Source organism: Lupinus angustifolius, chromosome LG06 (assembly GCF_001865875.1).
Source record: "Lupinus angustifolius cultivar Tanjil chromosome LG06, LupAngTanjil_v1.0, whole genome shotgun sequence".
NCBI lineage: Eukaryota > Viridiplantae > Streptophyta > Magnoliopsida > Fabales > Fabaceae > Lupinus > Lupinus angustifolius.
Genome location: NC_032014.1, coordinates 3,791,731 through 3,813,175, shown reverse-complemented (window position 1 = coordinate 3,813,175; position 21,445 = coordinate 3,791,731). Strand labels below are relative to the sequence as shown.

Here is a 21,445-nt window from a genome sequence, read left to right as displayed (position 1 = left end):
ATATTTAAAATATATCTTTCTAAGTATCTAATTGCAATCTCATGTCTATTCGATTTAAATAAAATAAATGATTATTTATAAAAATACTTTAAGAATTTTTAAATGATTTCCACTCTTATACTCAATAAATATCCTTGAATCATTTTGTTGCTCATTTTTATCCCTAATTTATCTTTAATGTTCTTAATTTAGGCTCTATTATTTCCCTTAGATTTGTTAAATGATTTTCCACTCCTATACTTAATAAATAATTTGGTTTTCTACACTTAATGATTGAATTCATCCTAAAATGATAGATAATCTTAAATCTCTCTTTTGTTAAGTCCGGTAGAGAATATGTATTAGTTAATGTTAATGAAGGTTAAATAACTTATCAAAGTTTAACCCTCCTTATGAGTCACTCTAAATGTTCAATGATAAGAACTTTATATTTCAGATGTCATATATTGGATGTGAAAGTATATGTTAAGATAGGTATTTTGAATATGGTCGAGTCAATGCTTATAATCCTTAGAAAACTCTCACTCCATAAGCTAACTTGTGAGTTGAGTTAAGTCTAATCATTCTAATATTTTTAATACAATTCTTATATACTAATTCTATTTCCGTTTTCATAGTTTTTTGTTTACAACCAATTGTATAGACTATAGACCATGAAGCCAATAACACTGTTTTATGTATTGTATACTTAAAAACAGAAAAGGGAAACATTTTTCTTTTGGTGCAAATCAAATAAACTCTAATGTAGGGTGAGAATAATGATACTATTATTGTTATTTGAAATCTGGGCAGTGTGTTACTAAAGATGCATTCGAATGTAATTTAGTTAATAAAATACAAATGTCTTCATTTCATTATACTGATATTTATTTGAAGCCCTTTTCATTAAAATAGCAAATAAACTAAATGATAATACAACAAATACTAATTAAAATCACAGTTTAGATAATAATTTGCATGCAAAATAAGGACAAAATATAATATATTTTAGGACACACCAGTTGCAGATATGACTTGGCAGTTGGCATGCTGAAGAGAAACTAGGTGCATTGTTAAATATAGCAAGTTGGCATGCTGAAGCGAAACTAGGTGCATTGTTAAATATAGCAAGTTACAACCCCCAGGAGTAGGACATGTTAGGAGGTAGAAAGACTACGACAAAATGCAAGATGCAATGTTTAATTATGATTTTGAGATATGTCAAGAAGGAGAAAGTCCGAACATTACACAAGCCAATTCCAAGATTGCATGAAATGACTAGACAACTTTCCTTTTTTCTTCCAACAGAAATGGAGCTACAAAATATACCCGGGTATGAATACCTTAACAATATACAGATCCCATCAGCTTGACATTTAAATGAACTAAAAACCCAAAAGGGGGAATGAATTTCCCTTTAATATTTCATAGGAAAACCAATAAACCTACATCCCCGTAAAAATGGTACACATTCATATTGCAAACAAATGATTTTGCATAAAAGAACAGTAGAAACGACTAGGTCAGTCATGATGGATCCGGATCCAGTTTTGGGACTATGGCAGATTTGAGCTCTAAATGAGAGACTCGAACTGCTCCAATAAGCTTCTCGGGCAACTCATCAGGTGTATTTGCCTGTCAATTTGTCACACTTTCTCAGCAGTACTTACCATAAAAATTAAGTAATTATATATTTCACAAGAAAGTGCTTGAACTAAATGACAATGTGTGAACCTTTTTCTATGGCTAAATCAGGAGCATAAAGAGTTAAAAAAACAGCACAAGGTTGGTAATTAGAAAAAGGCACAAGGTGCACACACACTTTTATCATAAATAGAGTTAATTACAATGACACTGAGGTTTAGCTTAATTACACTCACACCCCACCTTAAAGCATTGCATTAACATCCCCTGAAGGGATATTATGTAATTACACTCACCCTTTGCCGAGGTACTAAGTAGAATGAGTGCATATAAATTAGGGATGATTTGTGTATGAGTAAAAAGAAAGATAAGTACTATGAGTAATTTCACTAATGTGTAATTTCACTAACTCAAGAGGCGTCCACATAATTTACTCTTATAAATGTTATTTCCTAATATTGTAATCTTTAAGGACAACAAAACAAATTTAACCCAGAGGCAAATCATCACTATAGGAAAAATCAAATCATTATTATATCATAAAGGGTTTGTTAAGCAAAACGGGCTCAACTTGAAAAAGTACTAATAACTCTTACCGCTTGGCTAGTTGGCTTTGGCAATAAAATTTAACAAAATAATTGAAAATCAAAACACTTTTTATCGATTAGCAGGTGTACAAAATCTGCTGTACATTAAAGACCCACAACCGACCAAAGAAAGTTTAACTAAAATCACGTACTATATTAGCAAATGAGAAATCAAAGTCATTAAGCTTTTACAGGAAAACACTCAGTGCAAGTGTGCAACAAAATGTAGTTCTTGTCCAAGTTGCTTTCACTTAAATCCCAAGACTTACTTAAATGTTCATTACTACTAGTATATAATCCACACCATAAAAAAACATACCTGTATAAGAAAAGCCATATCAACCACCAATGTTGTAATCACACCAACAACCAACCCCAAAACTCCATTAGCAACAGTAGAAGAACCAATATCAACATCAATCTACAAATAAAAACTATTTGATTAAATGATCACAACAAACAGGTAATACATAAATCAGTCATTAGTACTAAGCTTCTAACAATTAGACAGAAAACAATTTATAAAGAAATTGACTGAAGCTTTACTTCTAAATACTTGGGACCACGAATATAGTTGCAATCAACTGCCTTTCCAAGTATACAAGGAGTACTCCCGACACTCTGGCGCACAATCCAAGAGCCCTGCATTTTTTAAGTTGGGAAATCAATAAGGAATGAAAAGAGTAAAACGTACAGTTGTTTCTCCAGCCTTCTAGGAAAGATGATGGTTACAAATAAAAGAGGAAGAAAAAACCAATACATATGAATTTAAAATAGAAAGGGCGGCTCAATGCACGAGGCTCCCTGATAAAGCCAAACCCAAGCCTGAGATTAAACATGTGTATAAAAGGGGAAAAAGGAAAGTTTGGTTGTTAAAATAACAAACTTTCCTCACCCTTGGGTAGTTAAGTTGGTTGGGCAGCCTATAATTAGAAAGTAAGGCTTAGGGAGTAGTTAGTGAGTTGAAAAACCAATTCCTGATTGTGGGGTCAGAGGGGAAAGGATCGCGGGATCCTTATTGTATCTTTCTTACTTGTAATTCATTCTTCTTCAATAATACTCAATTCTATAGAACCCTACCAAGAATCAATTTGATTCTGGTTCAGGGGCACTTCCTTTTAATTCTATAATTCTTTCTTAGAGGGATACCAGTGTTTATCACTCCCACTTGGTAAGGTTTGGGAGGGTAGATATATGCAGCCTTACCCCTGAAGTGGAGAGGTTGTTTCCAATATTTGAACCGGTGAGTCCATGACCTAGATGTCATTATGTAGCAACCTTACGTTACGCCGAGACTCACCCTCTACCAATATATATAAATTATTCTTAGAAAAAGAAAAGGAAAAGGCAACAATGAGACCTAGTCTGTGGAATCAAAAGTATAATAAATCAGATTAATATATGAATGATGCCAGATCAAACATAAACACATCAAGTTGGCAGCAGCATGTATCTACTTAGGGTCTTGCACATCAGCCATTGAGTCTTGCAAAAAGATAAAAAGCAACATAATATTTCTTTTCTTCTAAAAAAACATGAAAAGGGACTCAAAACCTAGTTATACATCCAACTTTGTATTCTGGATTTCTGGTTGTGATAAGATGTAAAACATCCAAAGAAATGGTAAACAGACAAGCCTTCATGGTCTAAAATTTGTTCTATAATACAGACAAAAATCAAGCACAGGGTTCGACTCTAAAAAAAATCAATCTGTGGCATTAAAATAACCAGATGGATGAAGTCCACAAGGAAACCCCGCAGGGAGATCTGCACCTGTACTTAAAACCACAGTTTTCAAACTGACAATCTAACTCCTAAACAGTCTGTTAATTCATGAATCATGTTGAACAGCAAAAAAAAAAAACAGAGAGACTGTTGTCTTCAAAACTTGCAGCTTGATCAAACTCAATTAAGACCTGATGTTCATGAGTTCAAATTCTAAAACAGTCTCTTCGCTTGCGAAGGTAAGACTGGAAACGTCTACCCTCCTCATACCCTACTAGGTGGGAGCCTTTTACACCAGGCCACCCCTTTTTATCAGCCTATATTTGAGCCAGATATTTTGCACTCTTTTCCTATGAATGAACTGGGCTGCATAACCCACCCAATCATTTGCAAAAAACTAACGCTTAATAATCAGTTTTAAAATTCTACTTATGAAATGAGGACACAACTATAAAAATTATGATCTTGTTGCTAGACATGGATATTAGCATGAATGTTGTCTTTTTTCATTTTACGATGCATTTGTAGCAAATCTTGTAATGATGTATGTTTTTTTATATATTAGTGACCCTATTTAGTATTTACTAAAATAATATACTAACTGCATTCCCAAACTCACTTTAGCACCACCCAAAAATGCCAGATATATAATAATGACAAAATTCAGTAAATACCTTTGGGACTGACGGGATGAGCTTCAACCTACTGTTTCGGAATTCATCATCACCATCAACAAAGCGTTGCAAGAGGGACCCAGGAACTAATTCCCTTGTCACAAAATAAAATACCATACTATAGTGTGTGGATCCAGGCACCTACAACCAAGCAACATGCATTCATTTACTCAACTCCAAACCTTTAAAAAACTCCAAACCTTTGAAGTTTGAAATTGACTCATGAACGAAGGAAACTCACTTGAAGATTAATGATAATGGAGAAAAATCCTTTTTCTGATGCAACCTACATAGACACCGAAAGTAAAGGACTGTTGTCAGTGAAAGCCTCAAAGGAGATACTAAATTATAAATAAGAAAAATGTCAAATAAAATCTATGCAAGTATATCCTTTCGTATATGCAAGTGACAGGAAGTTGGTCATAGATATCTAATTATTTTCACGAAACATGGTAAAATGATAAACCAACCAAAATAAAAGTAAACATAATGTGGACACGGTTCTAATACGCACTTGTGCTGCACAACCATGACACTTAGCCACATGGTCCATTCTTTTTGAGTCCTTCAACCAATCAACAGCAACAAGATCCAGTAGATGTTTGCCCGCAGGAACCTTTACAGTTCATCTCAAAGGAATAAAAATACCGCCAAACAAGGATAATATTGTATTCATAAAGAGTAAAAGAATAATAAGGAAAGACCTTAGACTTGTCATAGCAAAAATGCTTGCTTCTGACTCTGAAGTTATTTCCATCAGAAATTTTCCAGCAATCACGAGCATTATCACGATCATCACGTCGTAAATTACCCGTAAAGGAAGACAAGTCAATTTCATCTGCAGGCTCTTCTTCCAAGACTACAATTCCAGGAAAAAATCAGATTTAGTCAACCCTATACTATGTACATGCATATCTGTGTGCAGGTGCACCGTGCACATGTTTATCATTATACTATTATAGCATTATCTTTTTGTGTGTGAGAGGGGGGATAGTAAGCACCTACCTGTTCTTCTGGCATCATTCTCATGGTCAATTGGGTAAGCCTGAAGTATCAAAAAGTCAACACTCAGAATTTATGAAGCAAATCGTAATAGTATACACGTGGGAATATAAATACAACCTCTTGCTCAGGTTCCGCTATTTGAAAATCCTCATCTTCATCAGAATATTCATCCTGATAGGCAGAATTTCTGCTTGCGGAATTTAATTGATCGAGAGAAGGAGGATGAACAGAAGAATCATTTGGCTTCAGAGTCTTCTTTGAAGAGACAGATGCTGAGGACATATTAACCATGACAGGAATTCGTGGTGGAGCATTCCTTTCATCTGTTTGGGTGAACCATTCACGTAAACCTGTAGAGAAAGAAAGAGAGGGGGGGACAGAGAGTATTTTAAAGCTTGGCGCACATGAGACTCTGCCACAAAAGAGAGACTAGGGGCCATCTACCCTGCTCCTAAACTTTCTATTACAAAACAGAGAGGGGTGTAAAAGACACAATGATGACAAAAGCAAAGTACTGCCATTCTATAAAGAATTTCAAACCTCATACAAGAAAGTCTACTCACCAGCTACACAATTTAACATTTGACGGAGACAGTGCTGCTGAAAAGATGACATGTAACCTACACCCCAGCCCTTCAGATCAATCTGCATAAGATGCTGGACTTGTGTCCTGGGCCTTCCGTTTCTAGGTTTCAAGGGGGAAATGTTAAACCCTCCACCTGTAGAAACCAGTTCTTAGGTCTAAAAAATTCAATATGGCATGCTTGCCATCCATGATTTTACATGAAATGTGTCATTCAATTGAAACAAAAACTAGTTCTTTAATAAAAACTAGTGCATGAAACCATTACAAAGGGCTTAGAACTAATTGACCTTTTGACGACTAGGTTTATGACAGAACACAGTGGCAAATTACGATTCATGTGTTCTGCCTACTGGGAAAAGGGCTTTGTTATTGCAACAAAACTAATGCATGATTATAATGACAACAATTATGTTTATTGTAATAAAGATCAATATTCATTTCAAGCTGACAAAAGGTGATGCAAATAATGAAGTTGTTGTATTCTACCCTGGTTCCATCTTTGTTTCTTTGATCATGGAAACATTACACATGTTTCAAAGAATTCAAAGAGGGAAACTGCAATCCCTTTGCAAACAACAACCTCAATATGACAGGCTATAGCTTTTTCATAATATTCCAATTGAAAAAAATTGCCTATAAAAAATATTGAGCCGATAGTAAGAATATACTCTATCTATTCAAGTGATGTAATTGATTTTAAAATGTTTTAAGATGATTCTAACCTTTCCATTCTTGGACTTTTCAAATGCTTACTCAGCCTACAAGTTTATTTATTTATTATTATTTATATGTATACTTGAGAATATTTTAATATACATAATATATATATACATATAATTTTTATAATGTGTTAATCATACATTAGTATAATATACTTATTTTATATAGATTATGACAATTTCACTTAAGTTTGTACTGATTTAAAAGTTAAAATTTAAAGTTTTTTTCCCAATCTGAAGGCCTTCATGTGACATAGGCCTTCAAAAAGGCTTTTCAGGCAGGTCAAGCCAAAAAAGAAGCCCTATGGTAATCAAAGTGCCAAGCTCAACCGTCAGGCTGACATTGTATTAAACAACTTTTGACCTGTTTAGGCACAAACATAACCTTGCCTACTTCCATTCCTTAGTGAAATAAGGTTAAAATATGCACCAAAGCTACCAGATCCACACAAGTCAGAAGAGGCAGTCATCTGAAAAAACTAAATAGCAAAACACGAGAGATGACATATGCACAATCATATTCCATAACAAGTTGAAGGCATCAAGACACTCTTTAGGAAGTGGATCGATCCCACTCTCCTGAACTTTGGATGATAGAGTTAGATCTGAAAAGAATTGCATCTTACTCTCAATATGTGCCCGAACACACCCTGGCTGTGGACTACAATTCTCATGTTCCCTAGAGCGAAATAGAACAACTGCAAGGGGAATAAACATCAATGCAAAGTTCCAATAGAGTAAACATTAGGTGTTGCTAACGAGTGCTGAAGGACACTGGTTAAGGAACAATTGATAACCCAAAAAAATGCTTCTTACTTGCAGAATAATGTATTCAATATTTTCAGTGAGTAAAATAAATTGATTACTTTTCATTCAACTCTATCTACTTTTGTTCCCTTAACCAATACCCTAAGGGACCTTATTAGCAAACACCATAAACATGTACAAGAAAACTTTAACAAAAAAGAAAATTGTATACCATAACTTCCATCATCATTTCGGCGCCAATAACGTACATAACAAAGATCACGGGGCCACACAAACCTGCCATGATGAACACGTAGCAGGTAGGGTTCATAAAGTTAAATGACTTTACTTTGTGGCCATGCAACCATTTTTAACCATTCATCAGGTCCTAAATCATGTTTTAACAGATACAAACTACAAAGAAAACTTAAATGACACTGCATACAGGTAAATTTGGTAGCGGGAGACCTAAATGTATGTTTACATGTCTAGAAATGCAACAATATATCAAGAAAACTTATGACACTGCATACAGGTAAATTTGGTTTTTCCAAAATAAACATTTCCATTTGTGCCTTCATGCAAATATAATAGCTTAAGTTTACTCTAGTATAAAATACAAATTCTCATAAATGGCAGAGAAGTTATATCATATTTACATTGGGAACCAGTCTAGCTGAAGTCGGTGATAAAGCACTGCTGTATGCCCATCCACCTCCTCGACTAAGCTACCATGTTGGAAACTGCAATCCCATCTGCAGGCATTCAAATAATGAGGATTATGGATTGGTAGATTGACTTAAAGTGTATAACAAACAAAAGGTGGTCCAATTGCTCATTTTCTCTCCCTTAAAGTGTCAAGCCTTAATTGCTGATTTGCTCCCAATTACATGCCAATATTTCCAGAAAAAGAAGGGAATAACACACAGTCATACATTAAACAATAATAAAGTGCGGTCCAGTGCACGAGACTCCGACCTAGTGAGATCTGGGAGTTTAGATGTGCGGTGCCTTACCCTCACAAGTGCCAAGACTGTTTCTAGGATTTGAAATTGTGACCTTTTCAGGTCACAAAACAGCCACAAATATGGAGTAACATAAAAATAGTGGTAAATGAGCGGAAGACGTACTCAAACCGTGTCCCATCCATGCTCATCACAAGCTCAAAAATTTCTTCACATGTGGCCTCCACAACACCTACTGCCTTCATGGCTCTACTACAGCTCCTAGGCTACATATAGAAGCTAATTGAGGATGACAGTGTTTCCCAAAAAAATCAGTGAAATGGTAAGATTTCATCACACAAATAATGAAAAACAGGATAAAACGCACCAGGTAATCAACTTCAAGAAGTTCCTCAAAGATGCGAAGTCCTGCAAATTTTAGAAGGAAAATCATCTCGGTTTATACAGTTAAAGATTATCCAATCATTGCCGTATTTAAATTTATCATTGGATAAATTTTCTTTTATGTCACTGAGGCAGTAGTAAATTGCTCTATCGTGTATAGAAATGTAGCAAACCATTTTCGCATTGTAAAAGACGCCAATGCTTTCTTGAGAATGCTTGGTTACTGATATTCTGATTTGATAAATCTGAATCTATTTCCCTTGTCCAGTCAAAAATTGATTCTGGAGGACCTGCAACTCATAAAAGGAAAGGATTAAACATAGATTGTAGCAGAGTAATTGTAAGCCCATAAGCTGAGGGATGCAAAGTGGACCATTTCCAATTGTTGTCCTCCTTAATAAATTTGGATGAGCCTCATCCTCATCCTCCTGAGCACTGAACCTGGTTATTGAAAGAATATATCTGATGTTATGAATATACGTGAGTATATGCAATATAGAATTGGTATCCTACAACTAACTACTGTGGAGCTATTTGCTCAGAAATGAAATGAAAAATGCCTAAATATACTAAATCAGATATTCAGGTTCCTTTGGGCTTGTTTTAAGAACCAATTTCCAGAATAAAAAATAAAGAATCTGTAAGATAACAATATTTTAATAAAAGTTGATATTGATTTTAAAATCAGATAAAAAAATTGCAACTAAAAAAGTTTTGTTGACCCCACCTAGTGGGACTAAGGTTGTTGTTGAGTCTAAAGAAAGTCTGGTAAAATTATTCATGGATTAAGAGAACTCGGTTAGTGGCTCTGCAGAACAATGGATGGAAGACCCTAAAACAAATGAAAAGTTGAAAGTTGGGGGTTTCCTCAAAACTTTTCCTACAATAATTTGAAGCATTATATAAGATCTTCAGTAGAGTAATCAACAAATTTCAAACTTCTTAATTAAATCAAAGAATCAAAATGGAGCTTTTGATGGCCGAGGACTGAGGTGAAACTGAGGTAGGAGGGGAATGACGCTTGGTGGTTCTCACGCAATATCAATGCTGGCAACGCGGAGGGGTCTTAGTAGTGGCATGACTACTTGGGTCTGTCTCGGATCCCTGTCTGGTAGAGGTTTTGGTGGCTGCAACAGAGGTGGTCCTCACAGTGGAGGTCACGGTGGCTGATGGCTAGCGCGTTGTGGGATCTGGGTTTATGAAGCAAATGGGTATGGCCTACTGGCCTTAGTGGTGTGTGCAATAGCAGAGAAGGTGAAGAGACATAGGGAGAAGCTTTCTGGAGAACTGCGGAGGTATTGGAAAAAATATCATTTCTATTACAAAATTGTTATTAATGAATTTGTATAGTCACAAATTTGCCACCATGATAAAAAGAACAATGAAACAACTTTTCAAAACATCTCAAAGATGTTTTCATTTTTCTGTTTTTAAAACCTATGTTTCCAGAAAAGTTTTAAAATTCATCCAAGAATAACCATCTCCAAACAAGTTTTTTTTTTTTGAAGAAAAAAATGTTTCCAAAATTGGGAATCATCACACCCTTTTTATGTCTCAGTGAATTATTTCAGTTGTGTCTCCAAAGAATGGACATTGGGATGAGACAAAACTATCTGAAGGAAGACGTAAATAGTTGAAATAATCGAAACATAGGAAACAACTGGAAACAGTGCAACAACAAAAAAAGATTACGTACTGGCTTTCACGGTCTGACGAAGAAGCTGTCTTCCCATTGTCCATCCCAGATTTGTACTCAAAAGAAATATATTTGTTACCATTTGATGGTTGTGCTCCCTGATGCTGCATACACTGAAAATTCAATAGCATCAACATACACAATAGGAAAGCATGTCTCACTGATGAATTTACAAAGACTGCAAGGCACCAAAATGTAACAACAAAATGCTTTTTATATTTTGAGCCACGATATATCAAGAAGACATAATGTCTAACAAAGTAACAAGAAATTTAGGAATATGAATATAACATAATTAATAGGACTATGCAATCTGATGAAACAGACCTGGTCGATGACATACTCAATTTTTTCCTTCCAGATTAGTGCCTCTTGAATGTTAAACGCTGCCATCTGCTAAAACAACCGAATAATAAAGTATTTACACAGCATGAGCAAGAGAAAAAGTATTTAAAAAACACAATAAAGCTAAATAACTTACCAAAACAAATAGCACAATGGTAAGTAAGGATAGAAGAGTATAAATATACTGGTTCAAGAATGTGAGGAAATCTACTCACCGTAATTCGATTATACTTTTCTTTCTTGTTGTAAACCGACAAAACATAAACCATCTGTACAAAAATATATTATATTAATAAAGAAATGTGGACAAATAGAATTACCAAAACCAGCATAGACCACCATCAAAATAGCATCTAAGATCAAATTGATGAATTCAACTTAATGAAAAGGAGAAAAAATGTGTACTCAAATCTTTTGAAATGTGGAAACAGAATGAAGACAATGTGGCATACTTGAAATTATTAATGAAAACAAAAAAACATTTTCACAAACCAAAGAGGCCCTTACTTTTTCATTGTTTGGCTACTAGCATTACATTTGAATTAGGATTTTCAGTATTTTTGGTGAATCACAATTGTGCACTTAAACAACAACCACTACAACCAAAAACTTTTCCCACTATGTGGGGATGACTACATTGATCAAATGATGTCATTGTGTTTTATCATAAACCAAATTTTCCAGTAGGCAATCCAAATCTAAATATTTTTTAATGGTCTTAGTGTCTTACTCAGAGTTTTCCTAGGTCCTACTCATAGTCTGTGCATTTAAAGCTTTGAGAAATCCATGTAAGGTTTAGTAGGGTCTAGAGCTTTCAGCTGGAATAAGGATAGAAGAACTTTGTGGCAGTATGCAGTATTTTGAGGCCAGATTCATTTTTCATTGTTTTACTACATGCCACTGGTATCAATGAACCATCTTTGTAAGCATTAGACATCATCAGTCTGTCCACAACATCGCCTCACTCCCACAATTCACTAGATTCCACAACTAATATTTAATTTTGTAACGTAACAGCATTGAATTTGATATATGCAAATCCAAAAATCACATTTTGATTCCAACCAAAGTACAGTTCATTATAAATTGCTAATTAATCATTTCAAGAATATAAAGTTCCCACAGCATGCATTGCGAATTTGCTACAAAGCAAAATAATATATATAAGACAATAATAATAAATAATAAACAATAATTTCAGAACTCACATGTCCATGATGAGTCTTCAAGCCTCTATCCTCCACTCTACAGCTGCCATCTATTAGCAGTGTTTTAATAGGAACCTAAGAAAAACATAAACAAACAATTCATATCTTCAAGTCTTTTTAGCAGCATCTCCTCTCCAACACCTTCCCCTCCTCCCAGAAAGGAAAATATTCAAAAAACTAAGTGTTCAGTAAAGCACAATTTTCTTCTTTTTCTTGTAAACCATCATGTTAATCCCGAAAATTATGAGTAGTTATCACATTAGACCAGGAAGGTGTGAAATTAAGAATCTATCATTTCAATCACTGAAATTACAAACATTGATCATTCTAGTGCCTGAAACTTTTCTGTGTTGGTCAAATAGGTCTCTGTGATATATAAATTTAAGGTACTTACAATACCGGGACTGGCGTGATGGTTACAATTTAGGTGCTAATATCACTGGCGGCGTACAATTACAAGGACTAAAATAATAGTTTCTGAAATACAGGGACTGGCGTGATGACTACTTATAATTTGAGGGATTAATATGCTGGCTTACTCATAATTGTCGTCAAAACATTAAAAAGACAACAAAAAGTTGAGAAGAAAAAAGAGGCCACAATTTCCCACCAAATCACCATTGAAAACTTAATAACCGAAAACAATGGAAACTGTAGCAAAAGTAACAAATTTTATCTTCTTTTTTTCTTTCCAAAAAGACAAAATCAAAAGAGAAAAGATCAACAAAAGATGATAGCATTTCCAGTTACCTGATTATCCTGTGGTTTCCTCTTATAGTAAGCGAGTAACCGCGACTCGAGCACGAAGTATCTCATGTGGATGAAGGATCGCCCAATCTTTCTTCGGCCATACCGCACCATCCACCCTTCATAAACAACCTTCGACGACATCGTTTTTCACTCGAACACAAACTCGAAGACTATGACGGAGAAGAATTTCAAAAGAAATTGAAAGATCGATTTGAATTCGGGAGCTGGAGAGTGAGAATCTCTGCTTCGGCGAGATCAATTGCGCGCTAAGGGACCTGATCAATCATCGCCGGTGCCGGAATTGGAGGAACATGAAACCGGTGATTCAACGGTCTGTTGTTTTCAGCGGAATCGTGAGCCAACGAACTTAGGATTTAAAATTCAAATTCCACATTGGCGATGGTAGTGACTAGTGATTGTTGTTGTTCTTCCACAACCCTTTTCTTCCTTCGAGTTCGGGATCGGTGACGAACGAGAAACGACGACGTATAGAGGAACGGTACCGATACGAGAGAGTGTGTTTTCTGCGCGCGTGTGAAATTGAGATTCTGATGAGAACAAGTTAGAGATCCCACGTTAGTTATCAAAAGGCTGTGACTATATGTACGAAATAAAATATTTTTTCAATATTTGATATCCATATATTTTAACAAATATAATATCTATGATTTATATAGATTTAATATTTATATATTACCTTGTAGTATATCATTCACAATTTGTTTAAATTATTTTTTAATAACTAGTATAGTATATCATTCATTATCTTTCATTATGTTTTTTCGTAAAATGTTTTTATACATCAAGATTGCTAAAGTTTACACCTTGATATTAATATCTGGGCAATTTTTTGGGGAAAAAAACAAAAAAAAAATTCTTCTGACATTGGTGAAGAAGAGGATTATAATGTTTTTTTACTTGCCAAAAAAATTACTTTTTCACATTTCATTCTTACTTAAAAATAAATTTTATCTTACTTCAAATAATAAATGTCAACAGACAACAAGGGGATAATAATTTCTCTTTCTTCGAATACATGCAAAGGAGAATAGTGGAGAAAAATGTACCCATCAGTGAATAATAGAAACTAGGGACAGTGGGGTGAGTTAAGGTTTATTTTTCCAGTAGCCTAAATGTTAGTTAGGTTATTTTGAACCTAGAAACAGTTATAGACCTGAAGCTAAATTGACATTAGATGAATTAACATTTGTTCTTATCATTGATGGTTCATTAATTAAACCGCGTACTGGTAAAATTAGATATAAAAATATCAATAAAAAAATCAATATTTTTTTCAATTTCATTAAAAAGTTAATTTTAAATAAAACTGGTCGGTATGACCAGTACGGTTCAATTGAAAACTGGCTGGTATGACCAATTTTGACCAGTTTTGGTCGGCTTTGACCAGTTTTGGTCTATTTTGGCCAGTTTTAACTGATATGATTGCATGACCAGTATAATTACTGTATCGTACCGGTATTAAGACTGATTTACCGGTTGAATCAGCTAGTAAGAACCGGTTTTTATAACGCTGGTTCTTACCTGAGCCTAAATGTTAGTTAGGTCATTTTTGAACCTGTAAACAGTCATAGACGTGAGGCTAATTCGACACTATATATTGATCGGGTCAACTTTTAAATCTGAACTCGACCCTAGATTTGATTAAATATAATGCATACTCATTTTATATAAAATTTTCTCAATATTATTTATTAGTATGAATATGTAATTTGACATATTAAATGTTATATATATATATATGATAAAAAATTAGAGAATTAATGATACTCCTAACAAAAAATGTGATATTACTATATATACATTTAAATTTAAATAGAGACACATGCAAACATGACGAGTGAGTCACAATGAGATAGGACATATCATGTTTGGTCCCTAACCAATACTAAATATTGATTGTATCTAACATTTGATCTTGAACCCAGAGTCTTAGATTCGATGAGACTCAACCGGATTATAAACTTTAAATTTTAACCAAAATTTAAAAAATATTTGACCAAAATAATGTAGTTGCCTTACCACTTTAACCTAGTGGTTCACATAGTGATACTTTTTAGTTTTTACGTAATGCGTGTCATTTCAAAATTCAAATGAAAACTGAGTAAGTTAAAATGTGTTTTGGATACACATTAAAGAAACAACAACCCCTAAATTGTGTTTTGAATAATTTGGAAAGGTGGTAAGTTTTAATTGGACCGTGTGGGTTAGATCTTAGATGTGTGTGGGTTAGATCTTAGATGTGTGTGGCGCAGTGACACTCTCTCTCTGCCAGTTTTTTTTTTTTTTGTGGGGTGAATTTGTGGTGGAAATAATCTACTCATAATCTGTATGACTATTATCTATTATCTATTATTTCCAAGGACACACCTACATTTATTGCGGGCACCTTCCCCACTGTCTTACAGTTTTTTAATAGTAGTATATAATACATATATAATTATTTTTTTTTGCCCGAGTTCAGTAGTTATATAACTAAATTATACACATAAGGACAAATCAGAAGGCAAACATTAACCATAACTATCAATGCAGTTTTTAAGGTTTAAATAAAGAGAGAAAATTTTATATTGCTGTATGAATTTTATATTATGTCATTATATTATCTATTATTTATATTTACAAATAATATAATGATTATATATAAATCTTTACACTAATAATATATAAATTACATTATTAAATAAAATACAACACAATTTTAATTTTAGTGTTCAGATTTATTCTTATAAAAATTTTAGTTGTTCTTTTTTAAGGAGCATACAAAATTATTGTTTGTATCAAATACCACAATCAGCTATATAATCAAAATAGCATGTCAACTGTCATGTTAGTTATATCATTATTAGTCATCACAAGGACTAAAAAAAGTAGCATTTATAAGCACCGAAACAAAATAAAATATTATAGAAACTCAAACCAAAAATTCAATAGATTTTCAAGAGTAAAACATATTTTAAACCTCATAAATTTTAATGCTAAAAATTTATGTACATGTGCTCCCATAACCTAAAATTCAGGGCTATCACTGCCGTTGAGAACAATGAATGAACAGGGAATATTATTTTTCAAGGATGGGGATTAGCTGTGTCGGGATCTCTCACTTTTCACATCTTATCATTAAGATATTGACACGTGGAAAATATTGTAATGGATGAGACAAAAAAGTGATAGGATCTTGATACAACTGATCTTCTATCATTCTTACTTTTATTATTGATAAGTTATTTCAATTTTTTATTCAATTTCTTTTTGCTAAAACATGAATAACCAAGAAAAAATTAGACGTACAAAATTTTGTATCCTTCGAAATATTTTAAATAGTAGATTTAATCTCGAATGGGTGATGAAAGATTAAAAACACACTATTATTTTTATGAGACTAGGAACTGGCCATGAATATAATTTAAATAAGAAGACAAATTATAAGATCTAAAAATATATTCAAGTTGTATTCTTTAAATAGTACTAGCTTGTGATTGCTGGTCAGTGAAACCTTTGCTACGGGTAACATTGAGTCAACTGTGACTAGAACTCTTATTGCTCTTACATCCAAATATGATAATTCAAGCAACTTCAAAGAATTTCGCCCATTACCTTATACAATGTTAGGTACAAAAATCGATTGTGAGGACTTAAGCTCATGATGAGAGCCCAACTTAAAAGACTAGTATATTAGGTGGGAGAACCTCATAGCTTAATATCACGTTGTGTTTACTACTCTATTCAATGTGAGACTCCTAACATTGTCGTCCCTTTTAAGGGACGACGTCCACGACGGCTTTCACTTTATCGGTACTGACGCCCTGTCTCTTTTGGGGACTTCACCCACCTATCAGTATTCGATCATTACCTTAATCCAACCTATAAGTAGTTCTTTCCGTGATGTAACTCTCAATAAAAGACACTAGTTGTTAGGACTTAAGCTCATGAGGAGAGCTCAACCCAAAAGACTAGTCTATTAGGTGGGAGAGCCTCATAGCTTAAGTACCACATTAAGTTTATTATTTTACTCAATATGGACTCCTAACATCGATTTTCAATAATCCCATAGAACCTACCTCTTCAAAGCAGTTTTCTAGCGAGTAGAGGCAGTAGAGTATAGACAATGACCTCATTCCTTAGGAAATTCTTATCTATATGCATAAACATAAGTTAACCAAATTATATAAAACTGATAATATATAAAACTATGATTATATATATTGTAAGTGTATTTCTGTAGTTAAAATTCACTCCAATTAATGTCATGACACATGTTATGGGAAAAAATAGGTTCAAGTTTATTTTTTTCTATCTATTATGTGTACTCTCTTTTGATATCGTTAGCGCATTTCTTAAGTTATTTTTGGTTTAAGAAAGTAAAACAAATATTGTGTTGAAAACTATCGTGTCATTTCACTTTATCTACCATCTGCAACTTTTTTTTATCAATTCAACCACGTTCACCTTTTCAGACCCCACCGACTCAAACACCTATCATTCTCTCAGATCCTATGCCACCCCATCATCATATTCATCTACTTTTTCACTGCCACCCTCGACCCTTCTGCAGTATTTCTTCTTCTTATTAAATTCAGTGTTGGTTTTTGATTTAGGAGGAAGTAGCTTTTTTTATTTTACTCTAAGAGACAGACAACTAGGAACTCTGCTTTCTGCATCAAAACCAATCACTGTTACCGTAAGTAAACAACACAATACCCTTTTATTTGTGTGACACCATCATTGTTATTTTCTTTATGTATATGATTATCATTACTTTCTTTAGAACCCCATTATTCATAGCATAAAGTGACTAATTATTCGTCTCATATAGCTTATAAAAATCTCTACTTTTTCTTTTGCTATAAGTCAAAATCTCAACTTTTTCTTTTGCTAGAAGTCAAAATCTCAACTTTTTATTACATATGCAGAGGATAGGAAAGGAAAATGTGCTTTCTGATTTATTGCTTGGTTAGACTTTGTTGGGGTTGTGGATATGATCATGATTTTAATGATAGGGGGAGAAAGTTTCAGACTTGTTCACGGATCTCAATGTTTTTTCTCCTTTTCATTTTTTCCTCCCAAGTTACCTGTTTGACTTTTTTAAGTTTGATTTTCTGATGTGGTTGCGTCACAATTTTGGACATAGGAGCAAAAATTGAGGTTTCTTTTCTCCTTGAAAGTGAAATTTTGAACTTGACTCTGAAAATCAGTAAATTTTGAAGGGAAACTCTAGAAGCACTGTAGCAAAATTGGACTATGATTGTTTAATTAGCAAAGTCTTTGCTTTGTTTGTTTCCGGGAAAAGTTCAACGGATATGGAAGATAACTTTGAAAAGCTACCTTATTGGCTGAAGTAGTCAAAAGAAAGTTTTTTTGATAATTTAAGTTGTAGCAAATCACACACCAGAATCCAAATAGAGCTGGAAATTGGCATGGAACCTATAAATGTTTGATATGGAGCTGGCATGGAACCAAAGTTTATGATTGATATATTATAGTAATTTAATACAAGATACTGTCCAAAAAGCTGCTATTCCAATTTCCATGCTTGAAGACTAACAGTGTTTTTATCCTAAACAAGATTAATTGGTAGGTTCATAAAGAGGAAGAGATCTTTCAGTGATCATCTAAAGAATCAACCATTCAAGGCCAAGTTGATTAAGTACTAGGGAGATATATCCAGAGAGTGGTGAGAATAAACCAGAATCATGGGATCTTTCAAGGGTCATGCATTGCCCGGGACATTATTTTTTCTAGTTGGTGTATGGCATATATGGGGTTCTGTGGTGAGATATGTTCATAACCCTAAGGCATTTCGAGTACAAGTCTGGCACCCTGTAACAGGGTTTGGTGGGAGGATCAAGCACCTTGAGCTTTATGTTATTTCAATTGGTTCTTTCATTGACTTGTGCATAGAGTTCTTGTATTCAACCCATCTCAGGTTTTTTGTTGGTGGAGTGCTTAATCCGTCTCATATGAATAATTTTGAGCATGCAGGAATGCTTCTTATGTTTTTTATCTTCAGTGTTGTTGTCCTGCTTAAAGAAAAGACCAGGTAATTATCCTCTTCGCTGAGTTTTTCTGATATGTTCTTCTTCAAATGAAATTTCATTGTTTTATGACACTGTTGTGTTGTCATATGAAAAAATTACTTCCAAGTGAAATTATGCTTTAAGTGCCTGTATTTTTGGAAACAGATGAAATAGTGGATTCTGGTTGAAACAGTTAATTAATTTGTTAAATACATAAGCATTGATCACAATGAAAACCTGCTAGTCATGTAGTAAAGCTCCAATAAGTCCATGGTCCGAGTAATTTAAATCTCAATTAAATATTGTTGCTTCTACAGAGAATCTGATGACCATAAATATGTTTTCCTATAGTTGCATTTTTACTTATGATGATTGTGGTAGTAGAGAAGCCATGTTTTTGTTAATCTGTTTTAAATTGGTATTCTCACAAATTGACCGCCTGTTCCTTACCGTATTATAACGGAATAATTGATGGTTTTGTGTAAATGATGCATCGTTTGCTCCTTGTTTGACAATATATTACACATACAGCTTTCATAAACATCAGAATGAGATAAATTTTCTAGTTGTTTTTTGTTTGCTCTACTTTTGTTGATGGTTGACTCAGTCAAACATTGCCTGGAAAAAATCTCTTCAAACTCATAAGGATCTATGTGCAGTGCAAGGGCCTAATGATTATGCTGTTGCCCTGAAAATGATGTTATAAATTATTAGCATCTTCGAGGAATAATTATCTCTTAACAAGGAATTAATCTTGTTAGATATAAAAAGTAATCTAAAAAGGTTAATCTGATCATCATGAGAAGTTAGCCGAATATGAAGGCAATCCTTGTCTCATCACTCTCACGAAAGATGAGATGCATACTTCATGCACACTCTGGAATTTGGTTCTTGTCAATCCTAGTTTTATCAATTTCTGCATATATTTGCTATGGCAATTCATAGTTCATGTTTTATAGTCCTGCATATTTAATTACCCTTTTCCTCGTTTTTGCAATCTTTGCTTGAGTATATATACTCATCTGGCAGAGAATGACCGTGATCTGTAGCATACTGGGTATGACACCTATTTAGAATATGTAATGTAATTTCACTTTCCATATCAAGCATCTTAAAATGTCTTGTGCTCTTGTTAACCATCTTCACCTTTCTCATTTTTTCTTTTGTTCATAAGATTTTTCCCCTTGCCGGAAGGTGCTCTTTGTTTCATTGCTGCTGCAGCATTCTGCGCGGAGTATCTTCTGTTCTACTTTCATTCAACAACACACAAGGGCATAGAGGGCTATTACCACATCCTCCTTGTCTTCCTGATAGGACTTTGCATTTTATCTTCAATTGCTGGAGCGCTTATGCCGACCAGCTTCCCAGTCGACTTGACCAATGGCATTGCTATAGCACTGCAAGGCATCTGGTTCTATCAGACTGCTTTTGTTCTTTATGGCCCAATGCTACCAAATGGTTGTATGGTTAGAGATAACAATATCACATGTCATTCAAATGAGAGCGAGGTTCGGGGCGAATTGCTTGCGAACTTTCAGCTCTTTATTGCCGTCCTCGTGGTCCTTGCCGGAACTGTAGCATCCTATGCGTTTGCAGGTTCAAGATATGGGAATCCTGAAGATAATAAGTTGCACATAATGCAGACTGAATTAGATCAAGACTGAAGGAGGATATGCTATTTTTGGTCCCTCTTTTTCTGTGTGATGTTAGAATATGTTGCAGCCAAGTTTTTTAGTACATGTCTGTAAAGGTTTACCTTTTTGTGGTGAAATGACTTTTAGGAATCAGATGTTAAAGGAAAAAAATATTCTTTTGTCTTGTATGTTATTAAAAAGTTCATTTGGTTGGTTTTTTTGTTATTACAAAAATTAGAATGGCATTTGATCATATTTTCATTCATGATCACCATTCATTTGTGAAGCCATTTTGTGCATTTATTTTCAGCTAAATTCTTATACAGTAAATTACCAGGAGTACTACTCAGACAAAATAGAAGAGAAGCAAAGCGCCATGAATCCTTCATTGAGTAAACACTTGATGTGCTGCTGAGTGCTGAAAATGTTTGGAACAAAGTTATGCTGGCCAAGACCAAGAGATCTTTTTATTTTCCAATCCAAGGTTTCTATATTGGATTTATTTTACTTGGCATTGCATGTGACATGAAAAGATAACAGTGGAAGTGGTTGTCTTTACTAGTTTGCTAGTTATACAGTATTGTTGTACTAGTTCGCTAATGAGATGAAGTGGTTATTGATTACTAATTACTTCCTTTTCTATAAAACCAGCACTAGTTACAAGCTTTTTTTGGAATGTAAAGGTTACGTGTGGATTATATTTCATCCCTGAAAAGTTTTCAACCCCATTTCATGTATAAGCAAATGCAACAGTAACTCTTT

At 34.0% G+C, this 21,445-nt stretch overlaps 2 protein-coding genes and 1 long non-coding RNA gene across 7 annotated transcripts; 2 read left to right on the top strand and 1 right to left on the bottom strand.

The window, feature by feature from the left end:
* On the top strand, window positions 912-1,433 carry LOC109349055. The gene is made up of 2 exons (XR_002107910.1): window positions 912-1,044; window positions 1,090-1,433. It is a non-coding gene; the product is annotated as an uncharacterized LOC109349055 (long non-coding RNA).
* Window positions 1,255-13,602, bottom strand: LOC109349047 (protein ENHANCED DISEASE RESISTANCE 2-like). Of its 4 annotated transcripts, none has more exons than XM_019589689.1 (22): window positions 13,015-13,602; window positions 12,265-12,339; window positions 11,272-11,325; window positions 11,039-11,107; window positions 10,712-10,824; window positions 9,389-9,456; window positions 9,189-9,305; window positions 8,999-9,039; window positions 8,797-8,897; window positions 8,326-8,421; window positions 7,899-7,963; window positions 7,546-7,617; window positions 6,178-6,333; window positions 5,732-5,964; window positions 5,615-5,654; window positions 5,314-5,468; window positions 5,124-5,225; window positions 4,851-4,895; window positions 4,610-4,750; window positions 2,757-2,852; window positions 2,530-2,631; window positions 1,255-1,614 (listed from the first exon to the last, which is right to left on the bottom strand). In XM_019589689.1, the coding sequence occupies exons 1-22, from the start codon at window positions 13,153-13,155 to the stop codon at window positions 1,507-1,509; spliced, it is 2,190 nt and encodes a 729-aa protein (XP_019445234.1). In that variant the 5' UTR covers window positions 13,156-13,602; the 3' UTR covers window positions 1,255-1,506. The 4 variants fall into 4 exon arrangements, with proteins under 4 accessions (XP_019445234.1, XP_019445236.1, XP_019445235.1 ...); XM_019589691.1 differs by having other exon boundaries at window positions 10,712-10,815; XM_019589690.1 differs by having other exon boundaries at window positions 11,039-11,104.
* LOC109349052 (transmembrane protein 45B-like) lies at window positions 17,450-20,936 on the top strand. Of its 2 annotated transcripts, none has more exons than XM_019589702.1 (3): window positions 17,450-17,713; window positions 18,611-19,072; window positions 20,224-20,936. In XM_019589702.1, the coding sequence occupies exons 2-3, from the start codon at window positions 18,726-18,728 to the stop codon at window positions 20,711-20,713; spliced, it is 837 nt and encodes a 278-aa protein (XP_019445247.1). In that variant the 5' UTR covers window positions 17,450-17,713; window positions 18,611-18,725; the 3' UTR covers window positions 20,714-20,936. The 2 variants fall into 2 exon arrangements, with proteins under 2 accessions (XP_019445247.1, XP_019445246.1); XM_019589701.1 differs by having other exon boundaries at window positions 18,599-19,072.